The 15,121-nt window shown below is 42.4% G+C and overlaps 1 protein-coding gene across 2 annotated transcripts in view; it reads left to right on the forward strand.

The window, feature by feature from the left end:
- The window catches only part of MFSD1 (major facilitator superfamily domain containing 1), a 78,305-nt gene that overhangs the window by 23,492 nt on the left and 39,692 nt on the right, over positions 1–15,121 (forward strand). For both annotated transcript variants that reach the window (XM_089675423.1, XM_089675424.1), the window contains exons 6-10: positions 750–858; positions 1,796–1,898; positions 6,510–6,608; positions 10,184–10,295; positions 12,137–12,193. In XM_089675423.1, coding sequence (XP_089531549.1) covers positions 750–858; positions 1,796–1,898; positions 6,510–6,608; positions 10,184–10,295; positions 12,137–12,193 — 480 coding nt within the window. The remainder of the gene's footprint in view (positions 1–749; positions 859–1,795; positions 1,899–6,509; positions 6,609–10,183; positions 10,296–12,136; positions 12,194–15,121) is intronic.

Here is a 15,121-nt window from a genome sequence, read left to right on the forward strand (position 1 = left end):
AGGAAGCTCCCAGGATATGATATTCCTCTTCAATGGAACCAAGGCTGGGATTGAAATCACTCTGTGGCTGTGAAATTGGGAGAGAGACCCCTCACAGAGAACACAGAGAGATACTCATAGTTAATATATCTGCTCATTTACTGTTGTGACTATGGGACAGGAATGAAGGGAAATATCCCCAATTAAACACAAATGGCAAGAAAAACCTGACAGGTTATAACACAACAAGCCTGTACTTTAACCAAAATATTTGCCTTTATTTTCTCTATTCAAATCCTGGATTTAAAAAAATTGCAAAAGTATCAGCAACTAGTCGTGCTCTCCAGAGTCCTTGAGAATCAGAGAAAAGAGACTGGTTCAGTCACATTTTGCAGACATATACTGTAAGCATGTCCCGTTCTTCCTGCATAGTAATGACTTGCTGATGGGTTGCTTGGGCACAAGGTATTGCATCATAGAGTTTGGGAATGAGGTGCCAGTTTAAAAACTGATGTCCCTTGGCAGCTTTTAGATAGACTATAGCAGCAAGAGAACCAGTAGCAGATAGCTGATGGTGTCGGTTGTTGGATACCCACTGCTGTTAGTCATGCAACTTCATTTTATGCAAAGGGTTGCCAAAAGTAGAAGAATTTTAAAGGAGTTCATAGCATATTTTACATTCATGAAAGATTGTGTGCATCTTGATAAGATACCACTCACCATTTTAGTGAATCCTAAACCGTTTTTTGCTTTTATTTGCTGTTTTTCAGGATTGGTGGGGAATCGCTTGCAGTTGCACAAAATACGTATGCCGTGAGCTGGTTCAAAGGGAAGGAACTGAATTTGGTTTTTGGATTGCAACTTAGTATGGCTAGAGTGGTGGGTAGCAGTGTAACTATGAATCATGATGAGTGTGTGCTTTGGTCTATAAACATGTATGCATTTGGTGAAACTTTGGGTGTGCTTTGTAGCACATTGAATTTTTGTGCCCCTAGGCCTTAGTCCAAACACATTTTAATATGACACGCTTAATAAAGAAAACCTGTGCTTATTCCATTGAATTCGGATAATGTCATGCTCCTCCACCTCAGTCAATCAGAGGAAGCCTTGTATTCCTTCATATAATTGCAGTGCTTCCTTTGAATGGCTGAGCAGCGATCAACCCAACTCGATTTTGTTTTGGAACAGGACAGGAAGTCCCCATACCACTCCTGTAATGCATTGCTGTATAGCTGATGCTACATACAGAATATATGGCACTCGCAGCAGGTGCTTGGACGTTTAGGAATTCACCTGTGTTAAGATGGAGGGGCTGTGTCTATTTAAGCTTATTTTTTTGTGTAAAACCGCATCTGCACAATGGGTGGCTTTTTTGTTAAGTTTTTTTTAAACTGTTTTTGTATTTTTTTTTTTTTTCTGTATTTTATACAATCTTTGTTTTACAATTAAACTTTTTAATGCCTGACAAACGATTACTTTACTAAGGGACTATGGATTATCTAAAAAGCCAGTACTGCAAAAGATAGCTGCCTTTTATGCATAGTTTTTCTGGTTAAACCATGGACAAAGCTGTCTAATAAGGGACAAGTAACTGAGAACTAGGGAAGCAAGAGGCTCTGCCTTTTTATCACTGCTTGAGCTTCTCAGTGTTAATGGAAAAAGCACCTTTTTAACTATGATACTTTATATATTATGTGCAAACTGTAAAGTGATTTTCAATGGCATTACTATGCAAAAAAGATTGTTTAGCACCTATAGATTATGCATTGTGAACATAAGCATATTCCCTGTGGTTTCAATAGTTGTTCTGTTTCAGGGTAGCACAGTAAATATGAATGTCATGGGGCTGGTGTATGCTCGGATAAAGGACGCAATGGGCTCTGCAGGTTACACAACACTCGGAATAACTCTCATGATAGGTAAGTCCTAGTACGCTTTGTGTTATACTACACTAAACATTTGCTAAATATGATGTGCTGTTACTATTACTGGCTGGTCTGCATACAGTTGAGAAAGGGAAATTTTTTTTTTTTTCTTTCTATCTATTTTTAAAGGGCAACTGAGCTCTCTTGCTCTCCTGAGGATTTAGCCCCCCCCCCCCCCTTCCTGACCAGGCCATTTTTTTTGCATTACTTTGACAGTCGCACAGTCGTGCAACACTGCACCCAAATTAAATTTACATCCCCCCCCCCCCAATAGAGCTGTCTTTCAGTAGTGTTTTATCGCCTGTGTAGTTTTTATTTTTTGCGCTATAAAAAAAACAATTTGGAGAGAAGCAAATTTGTTCATAAATTTAGGCCAAAATGTATTCTACCACGTCTTTGCTTAAAAAAAAAAAAAAAAAATCACAATACATGTAAACTGGTTTATGTGAAAGTTATAGCATTACAAATTGCGATGTGTATGTATATGTGTGTGTGTGTGTATGTATATGTGTGTGTGTGTATATATATATACAGTGGGGATCGAAAGTTTGGGCACCCCAGCTAAAAATTTGTATTAATGTGCATAAAGAAGCCAAGGAAAGATGGAAAAATCTCCAAAAGGCAGCAAATTACAGATTAGACATTCTTATAATATGTCAACAAAAGTTAGATTTTATTTCCATCATTTACACTTTCAAAATAACAGAAAAAAAAAAGGGCGTCTGCAAAAGTTTGGGCACCCTGCAGAGTTAATATCTTGTACTGCCCCCTTTGGCAAGTATCACAGCTTGTAAACGCTTTTTGTAGCCAGCCAAGAGTCTTTCAATTCTTGTTTGAGGTATCTTTGCCCATTCTTCCTTACAAAAGTCTTCCAGTTCTTTGAGATTTCTGGGCTGTCTGTCACGCACTGCTCTTTTAAGGTCTATCCATAGATTTTCAATTATGTTGAGGTCAGGAGATTGTGAAGGTCATGGCAAAACCTTCAGTTTACGCCTCTTGATGTAATCCCCCGTGGATTTCGAGGTGTGTTTAGGATCATTATCCATTTGTAGAAGCCACCCTCTCTTTAACTTAAGCTTTTTCACAGATGGCATCAAGTTACCATCCAAAATTTGCTGAAATTTTATTGAATACATTTTTCCTTCTACTCGTGAGATGTTCCCTGTGCCACTGGCTGCAACACAACCCCAAAGCATGATTGATCCAACCCCATGCTTAACAGTTGGACAGAGGTTCTTTTCATTAAATTCTGTGCCCCTTCTTCTCCAAACGTACCTTTGCTCATTCCGGCTAAAAAGTTCAATTTTAACCTCATCGGTCCACAGAACTTGTTTCCAAAATGCATCAGGCTTGTCTATATGTTCATTTGCAAAGTTCAAACGATGATTTTTGTGGTGAGGACGTAGAAGGTTTTCTTCTGATGACTCTTCCATGAAGACCATATTTGTACAAGTATCTCTTTATAGTGGAATAGTGTACCACAACTCCAGTGTCTGCCAGATCTTTCTGGAGGGATCGTGCAGTCAAACGTGGGTTTTGAATTGTTTTTCTCACAATCCTGCGAGCTGTTCTGTCTGATATTTTTCTTGGTCTTCCAGATCTTGCTTTAACTTCCACTGTTCCTGATGACTGCCATTTCTTAATTACATTCCGAACAGAGGATATTGACATCTGAAAACGCTTTGCTATCTTCTTATAGCCTTCTCCAGCTTTGTGAGCGTCAACTATTTTCAGTTTCAGTTTTCTAGACAACTGCTTAGAAGAACCCATGGTGCTGATTGTTGGGGCAAGGTCAGATGAGTCTGGGCATTTAAAACCTTTGAGCTTGACATCACCTGGTCTTCCCAGACGATGATTGAGAACAATCCATGACACTGGCAGGTCTCAGCTTGGCAAAGGGGGCAGTGCATGCTATAAATTCTGCAGGGTGCCCAAACTTTTGCAGACGCCATTTTTTTGTTTTCTGTTATTTTGAAAGTGTAAATGATGGAAATAAAATCTAACTTTTGTTGACATATTATAAGAATGTCTAATCTGTAATGTGCTGCCTTTTGGAGATTTTTCCATCTTTCCTTGGCTTCTTTATGCACATTAATACACATTTTTAGCTGGGGTGCCCAAACTTTCGATCCCCACTGTATATATATATATTGGGCTTTTTTAATTTTTACTAGTAATGGCGACGATCAGCGACTTATAGTGGGATTGCAGCTGACATTCTCACACTGGGGGGAACTGGGCATCCCCAGTGACACCAATACAGTGATCAGTGCCTATAAAAAGCACTGACACTACTAATGGCAGAAAGGGGGGTTAACATGGGGCGATCAAAGGGTTAACTGTGTGGCATTTTACGAAGTGTGCATTTAGTGCACAGCTATGCAAAGCATGACGGGAGACAACTGTTTTTGTTTACAAACAGTAATACCCCCCCAAAATCACGTGTGTGTATGTAAATATATATAAAAATGTGCGCACAGCTGTAGTAGAAGTATTAAGCAGTTAACTAGGTATTAGTGTAGCTATATACTTGGTGTAATTTTGTTTGCCTTTCAGTGTTTTGATGGGCGCACATGTTTTGGCTGCAGTTTGTAGTGTCATGGTTGATCGATTTCCCCTTGTCCATGTATTCATTCACCAAGCTTGTCTACATTTGTTCCAGGTCAGGCATCATCCAATTTATGCCTAACCCTTTGGTCTGTGTTGCATCACATATGCAGGAGTACAAATGTGATGTAACATATTCTTTCCCGCATGGTGATTTCTCGCCGTTTGTGGCTGTGGCAGATCTAATACCTGCACCAGTGCTAGATTAAGAGAATCAGGGATTGTGGAATGTATAGTTTCTTCACTGGAAGTTTTTTTTTTTTTAGTTCCTAGATTACAAACAGAGGTCATACGTTAACCTGTGCCATACCTTCTCCATGCCTCATACTGGAACAGGAACAGAAATGTCTGAAACCAGACTGTGTATTCTATAGCCAACAAATTACACCATGAAACTATATGATCAGTGCACCTCTTATGCAGGTGGAAAACAAGGTGCATGTAGGAAGGTTTAAATGCCTTTTAAATAGGAACTTCACCCTTTTATCCTAAAATTTACAACAAAGACTAGTATTATTAGATACCTATTCATGATTGCATGCTTTTTTTATTCTTTTGTATACTTTTTTTTTTTTTTTTTTTTCCTCACCATTCTTTTCATGGTGTTCTTTTTCACTAACGGCAGATTAATCCTTCTCCCTTTACTTCCTGGAAGTCTGCCTAGAACTCTTGGTCTGCCTCTTGGAACATTTTGACAGGAACTTCCCAGAATGCACCTATAGGCCAGTGTTGCATAATTTTCGCCTCACTCAAGCAGGAAGTGGGTGAAAACAAAAAAAAAAAAAATTGATGTAAGAAGTGGTGAAGAGCTGTATTCTTATGTGATTTTTAGTGAAGGGAGGGGGGCAGGTCTCCATTGGCACCCTGTGCTTTTCAAAGATGAGTAGGTTCACCCTGAGCATGTGAAAGTCTGGAGAAGCCGTGGAGAACGTTATGCTGCCTGTAACATTATTTAGCATGACTGTTTTTTGTAGTGGGTCAGTGATGGTCTGAGGAGGCATATCAATGGAGGGATGCACAGAACTCTACAGGCTAGACAATGGCACCCTGACTGCCATTGGGCATCGGGTTGAAATCATTGGACCCATTAGCAGACTCTGCGCTGGTGCAGTGAGTCCAGGGTTCCTCCTGGTGCACGACAATGCCTGGCCTCATGTGGCAATAGTATGCAGGCAGTTCCTGGAGGATGAAGGAATTGATACCATTGAATGGCCCCCACGCTCACCTGAACCTAAATCCAATAGAACACCTCTGGGATATCATGTTTCAGTCCATCCGACGCCGCTGGGTTGCACCTCAGACTGTCCAGGAGATCAGTGATGCCCTGGTCTAGATCTGGGAGGAAATACACTAGGACACCATCTGTTGTCTCATTAGGAGCATGCCCTGACGTCAGGCATGCATACAAGCACATGGGGGCCACACAAACTACAGAGTTTTTTTTTTTTTTTTTTTTTTTTTCTGGTTGCTGCAATGACATTTCAGCAAAATGGACTAGCCTGCTGCGTAATTTTTTCACTTTGATTTTCGGGGTGTCTTTTGAATTCAGTCCTCCTGTAGGTTGATCATTTTCCCATTTCCATCAAACGATGGGGCATCCTTGCATTCCTAAAACATTAAACAGTCCATAGCACTATAGATATTCGGCAAGATATTTTTCCCCATTGAGATCTGATGTGTTTTTCAAAGTGTTCCTTTTTAGCTGTTCCAGTAATCACTGAAGACAAAGCCTCCTACAGTAGCTCTCACTGTCAGGGAAGTGTTTGGCGGCAACAGGGAGCAAAGCTGTGTGTTATAGAAATGTCTGGAGGTTTCACTGAATAGAGCAGAAGGTCTGCAGATGAGTAGAATAATTCAGGCAACTTAATGAATTCTTTTGCACTTGGAGCGCTGTAAGATTTATAATCAACAAAAGAAGGGACTCCATTGCTTACAGTGACTTATTGCTTGGTTTTCATTCACATTCCTCCTCTTTTTTTTTTTTTTTCTTTTTTCCAGGTGGAATAACATGTGTGTTCTCATTGATCTGTGCTCTTGTACTTGGATATCTAGATAAAAGAGCAGAAAAAATATTGAATAAAGAACAAGGAAAAACTGGTATGTAAAGTTTAGTCTAGTCTAAGAAAAGAACAGAATGCAAAGGGTTTTTTTTTTTTAAGCCCAACTCCAGCTTTCTATTAAAATTTTGACCAAGCTTTTCCAAATGAACTATTACCTTCACTTACAGGTGTGCCCACTAAGAGCTGTAGAAACTGTATATAGGATCAGCTACTTGCAGTACACAGCACTGTTCTGGCAGCAGGAACACAGTAATGTATACTATATGTTGCTGGTGCCATGTACAGTTTAGTGCTCACAACAATCACACTTGTTAGTGAAGGTAAATGGTTCATTTAGAAAAGCTTGGTCAAAACAAACTATTTGAAAGTGACAGCTGGATTTGGACTTTAAACATATACAGGTAGTGTTAAATGTATTAGCAAATTCAGATACATTAACAAATGACCGCCAAACTCCAGCTCACACTTTATAGTCCGTTACAGCAAACCGTTTTTTGTTTTCTTTTTGGGATAAAGGTGTCGCATGAATAAATGCTGGTCATTTTAATCACCCGTCAGTGGTTTGCCTCATTCATGCAAACTGATACATTTTTCTGGAGAGCTTGTGCTTTTGAAAGACTTGCTAGCTTGTTCACCATGTGAAAATTAAAATCAAGACGGCTTAAAAAAGGAATCTAAATATGGATGTAACTTCTAAGAATTGGTAGGCCCCTTTCACACGAGTGGACTGATCGGATCCGCCTGTCGTGTGGGTTTTTTTTTTTTTTTTCCTTCCTCCTCCTTGTGGACCCACTCGGACCCTCTATTCTCCTCTATGGAGCGTTGGGTGTAAACTGACGTCTGATTTTTCATCTGCCTATATCTGATCCACTAAAAACAGACAGATGGGGATCCGTTCTCCCCTTCTAGCGGATTGGATGACATTTGGGTGTAAATAGACAGTCAGTTTACATCTGATCACCCATAAAGGAAAGCGGTCTGTGTCCACTGTGCTTAAGTGGAACAGACGCGGAGCAGCCATCTGCCTGCTCAGCGGACCGATCCCCATTCGAGCTAATGGAGCCTGCCCCATATGGAAGGGGCCGTAAGGTGCAAAATGTATACTCTTGGGTTTAATACAGCTTTAAAATCAAACCTCACGGAGCATGACTTTGCTTAACTATTTTAATGGTTGTGGGGTTTTTTTCCATTGGGGGCGGGTAATAGTACACAGCACACTCCAGGATTTGGAACAATGGGGAGTACAGGGAGGACAAGTTCGTGAAAGAATAATTGGAGGCAGATTTGAGCAGTGGTGCCCACCAAGGGATGTATCCTGAAAGAAGACAACACCACAGCAGGTGATAGTTTAAGTCACCTTGGGTCTTTTATAATCGTGGCCAAAGTGTTTAATATCTCCATGGCAGCACCAATGTATAAGGCGACCCAGATGCACTGCCTGGTAATATTTAAGAAGGTCAGGAACTGTCAATCCTCCAATATGTTTAGGAAACGTCAGAAGGCGGTGTTGAAGGCTGGACTTCCTTCCAGCCCAGATGATTTTAGTGAGAAGGAAGTTAACCTTTTGAAGATAACTGTATGGTAGGGAGATGGGTAAGCCTTGGAACAAGTATAAAAATTTCAACAGGATGAAGATTTTTGACTATATTGCATCTCCCAAACCAGGAGTGAAGTCTGTTGCTACTTATCTAGAGTACGGACCGTGTTGAGAAGCGTAGGGAAGTTTAAGCTCAAGGGTATGAGGGAGGCTAGCCGGGATAAAGTGCCTAGATATTTCAAAGCGGTATCCGTCCATTTGAATTTGAAGGAAAGTTGGAGCTGGTGGAGTAAAGGTTAGATCGCCACATCCATTGCTTTGGATTTGGGGAAGTTGATCTTTAACCACTTTCCCTCCAGAGGATTCTCCACCAACCCCCCTCCTTCCTGACCAGGCCATTTTTTTCCGATACAGCGCTGCGTTACTTTGACAATTGTGCGGTCATGCACAGCTGCACCCATTTATGTCCCCAACCCACCCACAGAAATGGAGCTTTCTTTTGGTGGTATTTGATCGCCTCTGCGTGTGGGTTTTTTTTTTTTTTTTTTTTGCGCTATAAACAGACTGACATTTTGGGGAAAAAAAAACAATATTTTTTACTTTTTGCTATAAAACATATCCAGTAAAAATTAAAAAAAAAATCAAATTCGTGTGTGTTTAATTTTTTATAGTAGTAATGGCAGCCGGCGTTAAGCTACTTTATAGCGGGACTGCGACAGCCATTCTGACACTGGGGGGAACTGAAAAATTGTCACTAACATCCCCAGTGACACTAATAGTGATCAGTGGTAATAAAAAGCACTGACACTGTACTGATACTGGGCAGGAAGGGGTTAACATCTGGGGGCGATCAAAGGGTTAGCTGTGTGTGTTACTGTGCAAGCACGCTGCTTGGTATTGCTCTGCTATGCAGAGCAATACAAAGTAGCATTCTAGAGCAGACAAGGGAGAGATCTGTATGGTTTACATACAGACCTCTCCCCATCAGTGTTCCTCGGCGATCGCCAGGTGCCGCTGGGGAATCCTGGCCGGGACATGGTGATTGACAGCTGTAGCTGCCAATGGGAGCGTGGGTAGGGCGCTCGCATGCCCCCTACCCGGAAATACAGAATCTCGTGTGTGTGTGTGTGTGTGTGTGTGTGTGTGTGTGTGTATTTGCAGCCGTGCTGCACTGTAGCAGTAGTTCTGCTATAGGGTGGTTGGGAAGCAGTTAAGTTGGATAAGGCTACATATTGCAGCACTGAACATTGCAAGCATATTCCTGATTGAGTGAGGCTTACCACTGTCTGGAGTTCTTCCAGGAAAATGGGGGGAGGACTTCTAATTCACTCCTAATTGGCGACGGAAGCCTAGGCATGCCAGAGGATGAAACACATTTGTCATGTTGGAGTCTTTACCTGCAAATTATGTAGTGAAGCATAAGTATTTAAACGTCTGATTGCTTTGGGGAAGGAGGTCTCACTGCCATCAGAGTATAAGACATGAGGGACATAAGTGGTCACGTGGAGGTCTCTCAATGATCTAGCTAGAAGCCGGCTGCATTTATTACCCAATTCATAGAATAGTTTCTTGCTAGCCTGTATGGCCGCCTTTGCCTTGTACCTATGCAAGTTCGAGACTTGGCACCGTAAACTCAGGTCCCTTTCAATGGGTGGAGAATGTGAGTGACTATTTTCCAACTGCTGTAAGTCGGCCAGAAGAGAAGCAAGTGTCTGTTCTCATTTAATGCAAGCTCTATGCTTAATCAGTACACTGCGAATAACTGCCTTGTGAACTTCCTAGACCTCCCCTGGGTCACAGTCAGCGGTAGTGTTACTCTGAATGTAGTCACCGAGTACCTTGACCACATCTGCTAAAATCAGTGGGTCTTGTAGTAAGCTCTCATTAAGCTTCCAAGACGTTGCCTTGGAAGAGGGGTTGTCTGTGATGGAATATTTCAAGATAATTGGCGCATGGATCCACCCATGGGTTGTGTGTTAAGCAGTTTGACAGTCTATTGCTATGACAGCAGTTCTGCTACCTACTGTACATTTTAGTAGTTCTCTCATGACTGACTCTTATGTCTCTTATTCTAGGTGAAGTCATCAAACTGACTGATGTGAAGGACTTTTCCCTCAGTCTCTGGCTAATATTTTTGATATGCGTTTGTTACTATGTTGCTGTGTTTCCTTTTATTGGTCTTGGCAAGTAAGTTAACAAGTAGTACTCATATTCTATAAATTGCTCACTGATTTTGATATACTGATATTAAATGTTCTCTTTCTCTTGGGGTAAATTTCTTCACAAATGTTTGAAAGCTTCCTCAGAAAAGGCAAATTAGCAAAAATTAAACGTGTCTTAATCTAAATAGGTTATAATGTCTCCCAGAGCCTTTTAAAAAGAACCGCTCAGGCTGCTATTGCTGACTTGTTTTTTCAAGTTAGTCTATGTTCACCTTTTGTAACATGTTGCATGTTCCAGCAGCTGAAACTTATCCCTCTCCCAGTGACAGCGAGGGGACATTTTTCTCCCAGGGCTAGCTGTTGCTATTTGAATGAATGATGTGGCCTACCACATGGCCTTTGATTGATTTCAACTACAAGTACCGTCAGTCTTTGCGGCTTCTAGTTCTGAATGGGCTGCAAAGTTGCTGATGAATGGCCTTGTAGTTCATTCACAATCCTTGCCACTTGCAAGCAGTCAGTCTGTATGAAGGTATGGACTGACAGCTGCAGGGCTTGCCTGCAGGAGTCTGGCATTGTACCAGTCTCCTTAACCCCTTCCCGCCGGCGCCTCCCGGCCCTTTAAGAGTTTCAGAAGCCAGGAGGCGGGGCGGGTGGGGTGTGGTTTAGGGATCATGCCGCCGTGACGCGTCGTCACGGTGGTCACATGATCGGGAAAGGTCACAATCGAAAGAGCAGACCGGGACCTTTCTGTGAGTACCGGACATGTGTGCTGGGAGCACGCAGGGCGTGCGTTCTCAGCACATTTTTTTTCTTACCTGAACCCAAATGTGCGGCCGCTCGGTGTCTAGGCCCAGACGCCAGGAGGCTGCACATTTGTGTGCAGCCAGCGTAAAGGGGTTAAGGTAAAAATTATGCGCCCTTTTTTTTTTTTTTTTTTTTTTTTTATCTTCCTGCACAAATATATGCATTTATTATTTTTTCCTATAAGGTGAACTTATCCTTTTCAAAGCATAATTAAACTTTAAGAAGCTGATAGGGTTTTTATAATGGAGACCCTGTGGGGTTAATGTATTAAAACTGGTGCAATTGGCCAATCTGCTTCTAACCTCATCTTGTTCAATTAAACTTTGGCAATAAAACCTGGATGTTGATTGGTTTCTATGGTGGAGATGAACCAGATTTTGCGCACTCCAGTTTTAGTAAATAATGCCCTGTGGGTCTGTTCTACAATAAACTTTTCTCCCTGACTTTCACTGTGTACACAGAGCCACACGCTCAGCTTAGTGCACATTTACGGCACGGTTTAATTCTGACAACGTGATGCCTGTGTGCCCATGATTGACAGGAGCACTGTAAGCACAGCGCTGGAGGGGTTTGCTTGCCATACAAGCTTGCCACATTATGATTAAAAGTTCCTGGGACCTAATAAATTAAATTATAGAAGTTTTTTTCATTCTGTTTTAAAAGTTCCAAGGATTTTATTCTTATCCTTGTTTCAGTACTTAGTAAGTCGCTGAACTAAAATGTGTATGCAGAAAGTTAGATTTAGACTTCTGACCTACATTATTATAGCGGTTTTATGTGTTTCTAAGCGGAAAAGTTTGGTTTTCCTGAATGCTGGTCATGTTTAGCCTATCTTCTATCTTTTCAGTTTTTAAAAATTTTTTTCATAAGTTGCTAATGTTATATTTCAGTGCTATACATTACACTGTGAGGGACTCCATTCATTCTGGATACATGTACAGTACATCAACATTTTATAAATGATCGGACTTCAAAATCTTTCTACTCCGCTAATGATTTTGACTTGTATGTAAGCATTTTTATGGTTGTATTTTAAAACTTTAAATTTTTCTGTCCTAGAGTTTTCTTCATTGAGAAATTTGACTTCTCACCTTTGCAAGCAGGTGCAATAAACAGGTATGCAAATTTTTTTTAAATGAAAATAGTACTAGTTTGGGTCCCTGATCTTTGGGCTTATTATAAGGTGGCAGAGTTAATGCAACTGTTGGTTTACTCCTGACATGCAACTGTTGGTGGTTTACTCCTGACATGAATGACCCAATTGTGTGTGTATATCTATCGACACTTCTTAATGCGGTGCCCTCCCAATGATTGACCCCTTATTTATTCCATAATCCTAACTTTTCCTCCAGGTTTGGACATCAGAGCTTTTAAATGATGGACGGACAAATGTCTGTACTGCATAACGCACTTTTTTTTTTTTTTTTTTTACACACACAGAGGCCCCTTCTCACTCTCCCATTGCTCTGCAAATTAGGAGATGCCTCCTACTGAACTATTCCGATTTTGCTCAGATTTTTTGCTCAGCCCATTTCCTGAGGAATCTTTAATCTTCAGCAGATCTCCCACTCCCTAACAGCCTATTGAAAATGGTGTACCAAAGACCAGGGCTCTAGGGGTTGTATCACCATGGCATATGCATCCCTGCTCGTCTCTTTCCCGGCAGCATCCGTACATGCTGGTTTCGGAAAGGGACCTGGAATGTGAACTGGAGCCAGAGACTTGGCATTCCAGTGTTCAAACTGCCTACAAGGGTATATTTAATATCTCTCTGATAGATACTGGTATTAAAGTTTTTAATGAGATGGTATTTGGTCCCCACTTGCCTGGCCAGAATGTATGCATCAGCAAAGTGTTTTAGGGGATGTTCCTTATATGGGACCATGCTCCACATTTGGTGGGAGTGCCCCAAGATCCACAGCTATTGGAACATATTTTTCCTTGTGCCTTAAATTAACGGGAGACACAAAATCATAGACTCATATCGCATGCCAGGATTGCCACGCCGTATACATCACTTGGTCTGTTTTGTGCTTCTGGCAGCCAAGGTCACCATTGCGGGGTCGTAGAAGACACCCTCTGCTTCCATTAGTCACTTGAAACATAAAATATCCTGGATCATGATCCATGAAAAGGTTGCTAGCATGATTAATGCTAAAAAAAAAAAAAAGCAATGTTTAAACAAACTTGGGAACCATGGGCAACTTGCATGAAAGCCTTATCTTCCTCTAAAATATAATTGAATGACATCTCTATTACTTGTGTTCCCTGAGTTTACTCCCTTTTCTGTTTTTTTTCTTTTGGCTTTCTTTACTCTATATTTTTTTTTAAATTTCTTTGTGTGTATGTATGTGCCCTACTTTCTCTCCTCTGAACTACCCACTATCATTCTCGACGAGTTTAACATCCCTATTAATGTCAACAACCCGGCTACTTCCCAACTCTTCAACCTAACCTCATCTTTTGCATTAGCGCAGTGTATACAGTCCTCCACTCACTCTGATGGGAATACATTAGACCTTGTTTTCTCCCATCTTTGCACTCCCTACAACCTCACAATCACCCCCTTTCCTCTCCTCTGAAGACGAGGACACTGAAGGTGATGAGATTGTGATCAAACACCTATCCCTCCAAGCAGCAAACAATTACCCGCAGAAACCTTCACAACTTGAACCCTGTTCCTTTCCACTTTGCAACTGACCAACTCCATGACAGAATCTCTCCCCTGTCCTGCCCTGACCTGGCCACTGCTGTCTACAACAGTTTGCTTTCATCCGCATTAGACTCACTTGCTCCTCTAACAACACGAAGCATCAGGCCCCGACCATTACAACCTTGGCAGACTGACGACACCAGAAATCTTAAACGACATAGTCGTGCGCTGGAGCGATTGTGGCGTAAAACCAAGTCCCAGCAAGGATTCACTCGTCATTCTTATTAATACCTTGTCATCCAGTCCTCATCGTCTCTCTTCTCTACTTTTAACTCTCTACTTTATTCACCTCCACCCAGTACCTCACTCACTGCTCACGAGATTGCAATAATTTCAAAAACAAGATTGACGCAATTCATAAGGGCATCGCCACTGCACAGACATCCATCCCACTTAGCATACCTTATACTAAACCTCCCTCAACACTTTCCTATTTTGATCTTGCTACTACCAAAGAGGTCACGAAGGTTTTCTCAGAAGCCCATCTCACCACCTGCTCCCTGGATCCTGTCCCCTCACAACTACTACAGTCACCCTCTTCTTCCATCCTATGCTCCCTCACTCACATCTTTAATCTTTCCCTCTCTACTAGTGCCTTCCCCTCCCCTCTAAAGCATGCGCATATCACTCCCATACTTAAAAAGCCCTCCCTGGACCCCACCAATGTGAACAACTTAAGACCCATCTCCCTGCTGCCATTTACCTCTAAACTCCTAGAACGCTTAGTCTATACTCGCCTGAGCTCCAACCTCACAGACAACAACCTTCTTGACCTTTTACAGCAGAGTTCCTCAAACTGCGGCCCGCCGAGGCCATTTATCCGACTCGCCGGCAGGGGCGTATTTTCTGCGAGGAAGGGACACTAAGTACAGGGGTAGGCAGGGGTCTGCTATACCTTACCTGGCTCTGGTCCCAGTCCCACGACGATCCAGTCCAGGAAGCGCTGCTCCTTCATTCACTCCGGCCACTCCCTCACTCCTGCCGCTCGGCTCCGCCTCCTCACCGGTGATTGGGTGCCAGAACTGTAGCTCAGGAAAGGCACACAGGCGGCCAATCACCTGCGAGGGGGCGGAGCCAAGCTGACGGGTAAGCAACCAACGACGGGGCACGGTTTCCTAACCCCCCCCCTCCGGACACCACCGACGGGGCACTGTTTGCTCAACCCCCCCCGGGACACCAACGACGGGGCATGGTTCCCCCCCCCGGGACACCAACGACGGGGCATGGTTCCCCCCCCCCCCCCCCCCCCCCCGGGACACCAACGACGGGGCATGGTTCCCCCCCCCCCAGGGACACCAACGACGGGGCACTGTTTCCTCCCAACCCCCCCG

This window comes from Staurois parvus, unplaced genomic scaffold (assembly GCF_062004578.1).
Source record: "Staurois parvus isolate SC_StPar_1 unplaced genomic scaffold, SC_StPar_1.0 ptg000155l, whole genome shotgun sequence".
Taxonomy (NCBI): domain Eukaryota; kingdom Metazoa; phylum Chordata; class Amphibia; order Anura; family Ranidae; genus Staurois; species Staurois parvus.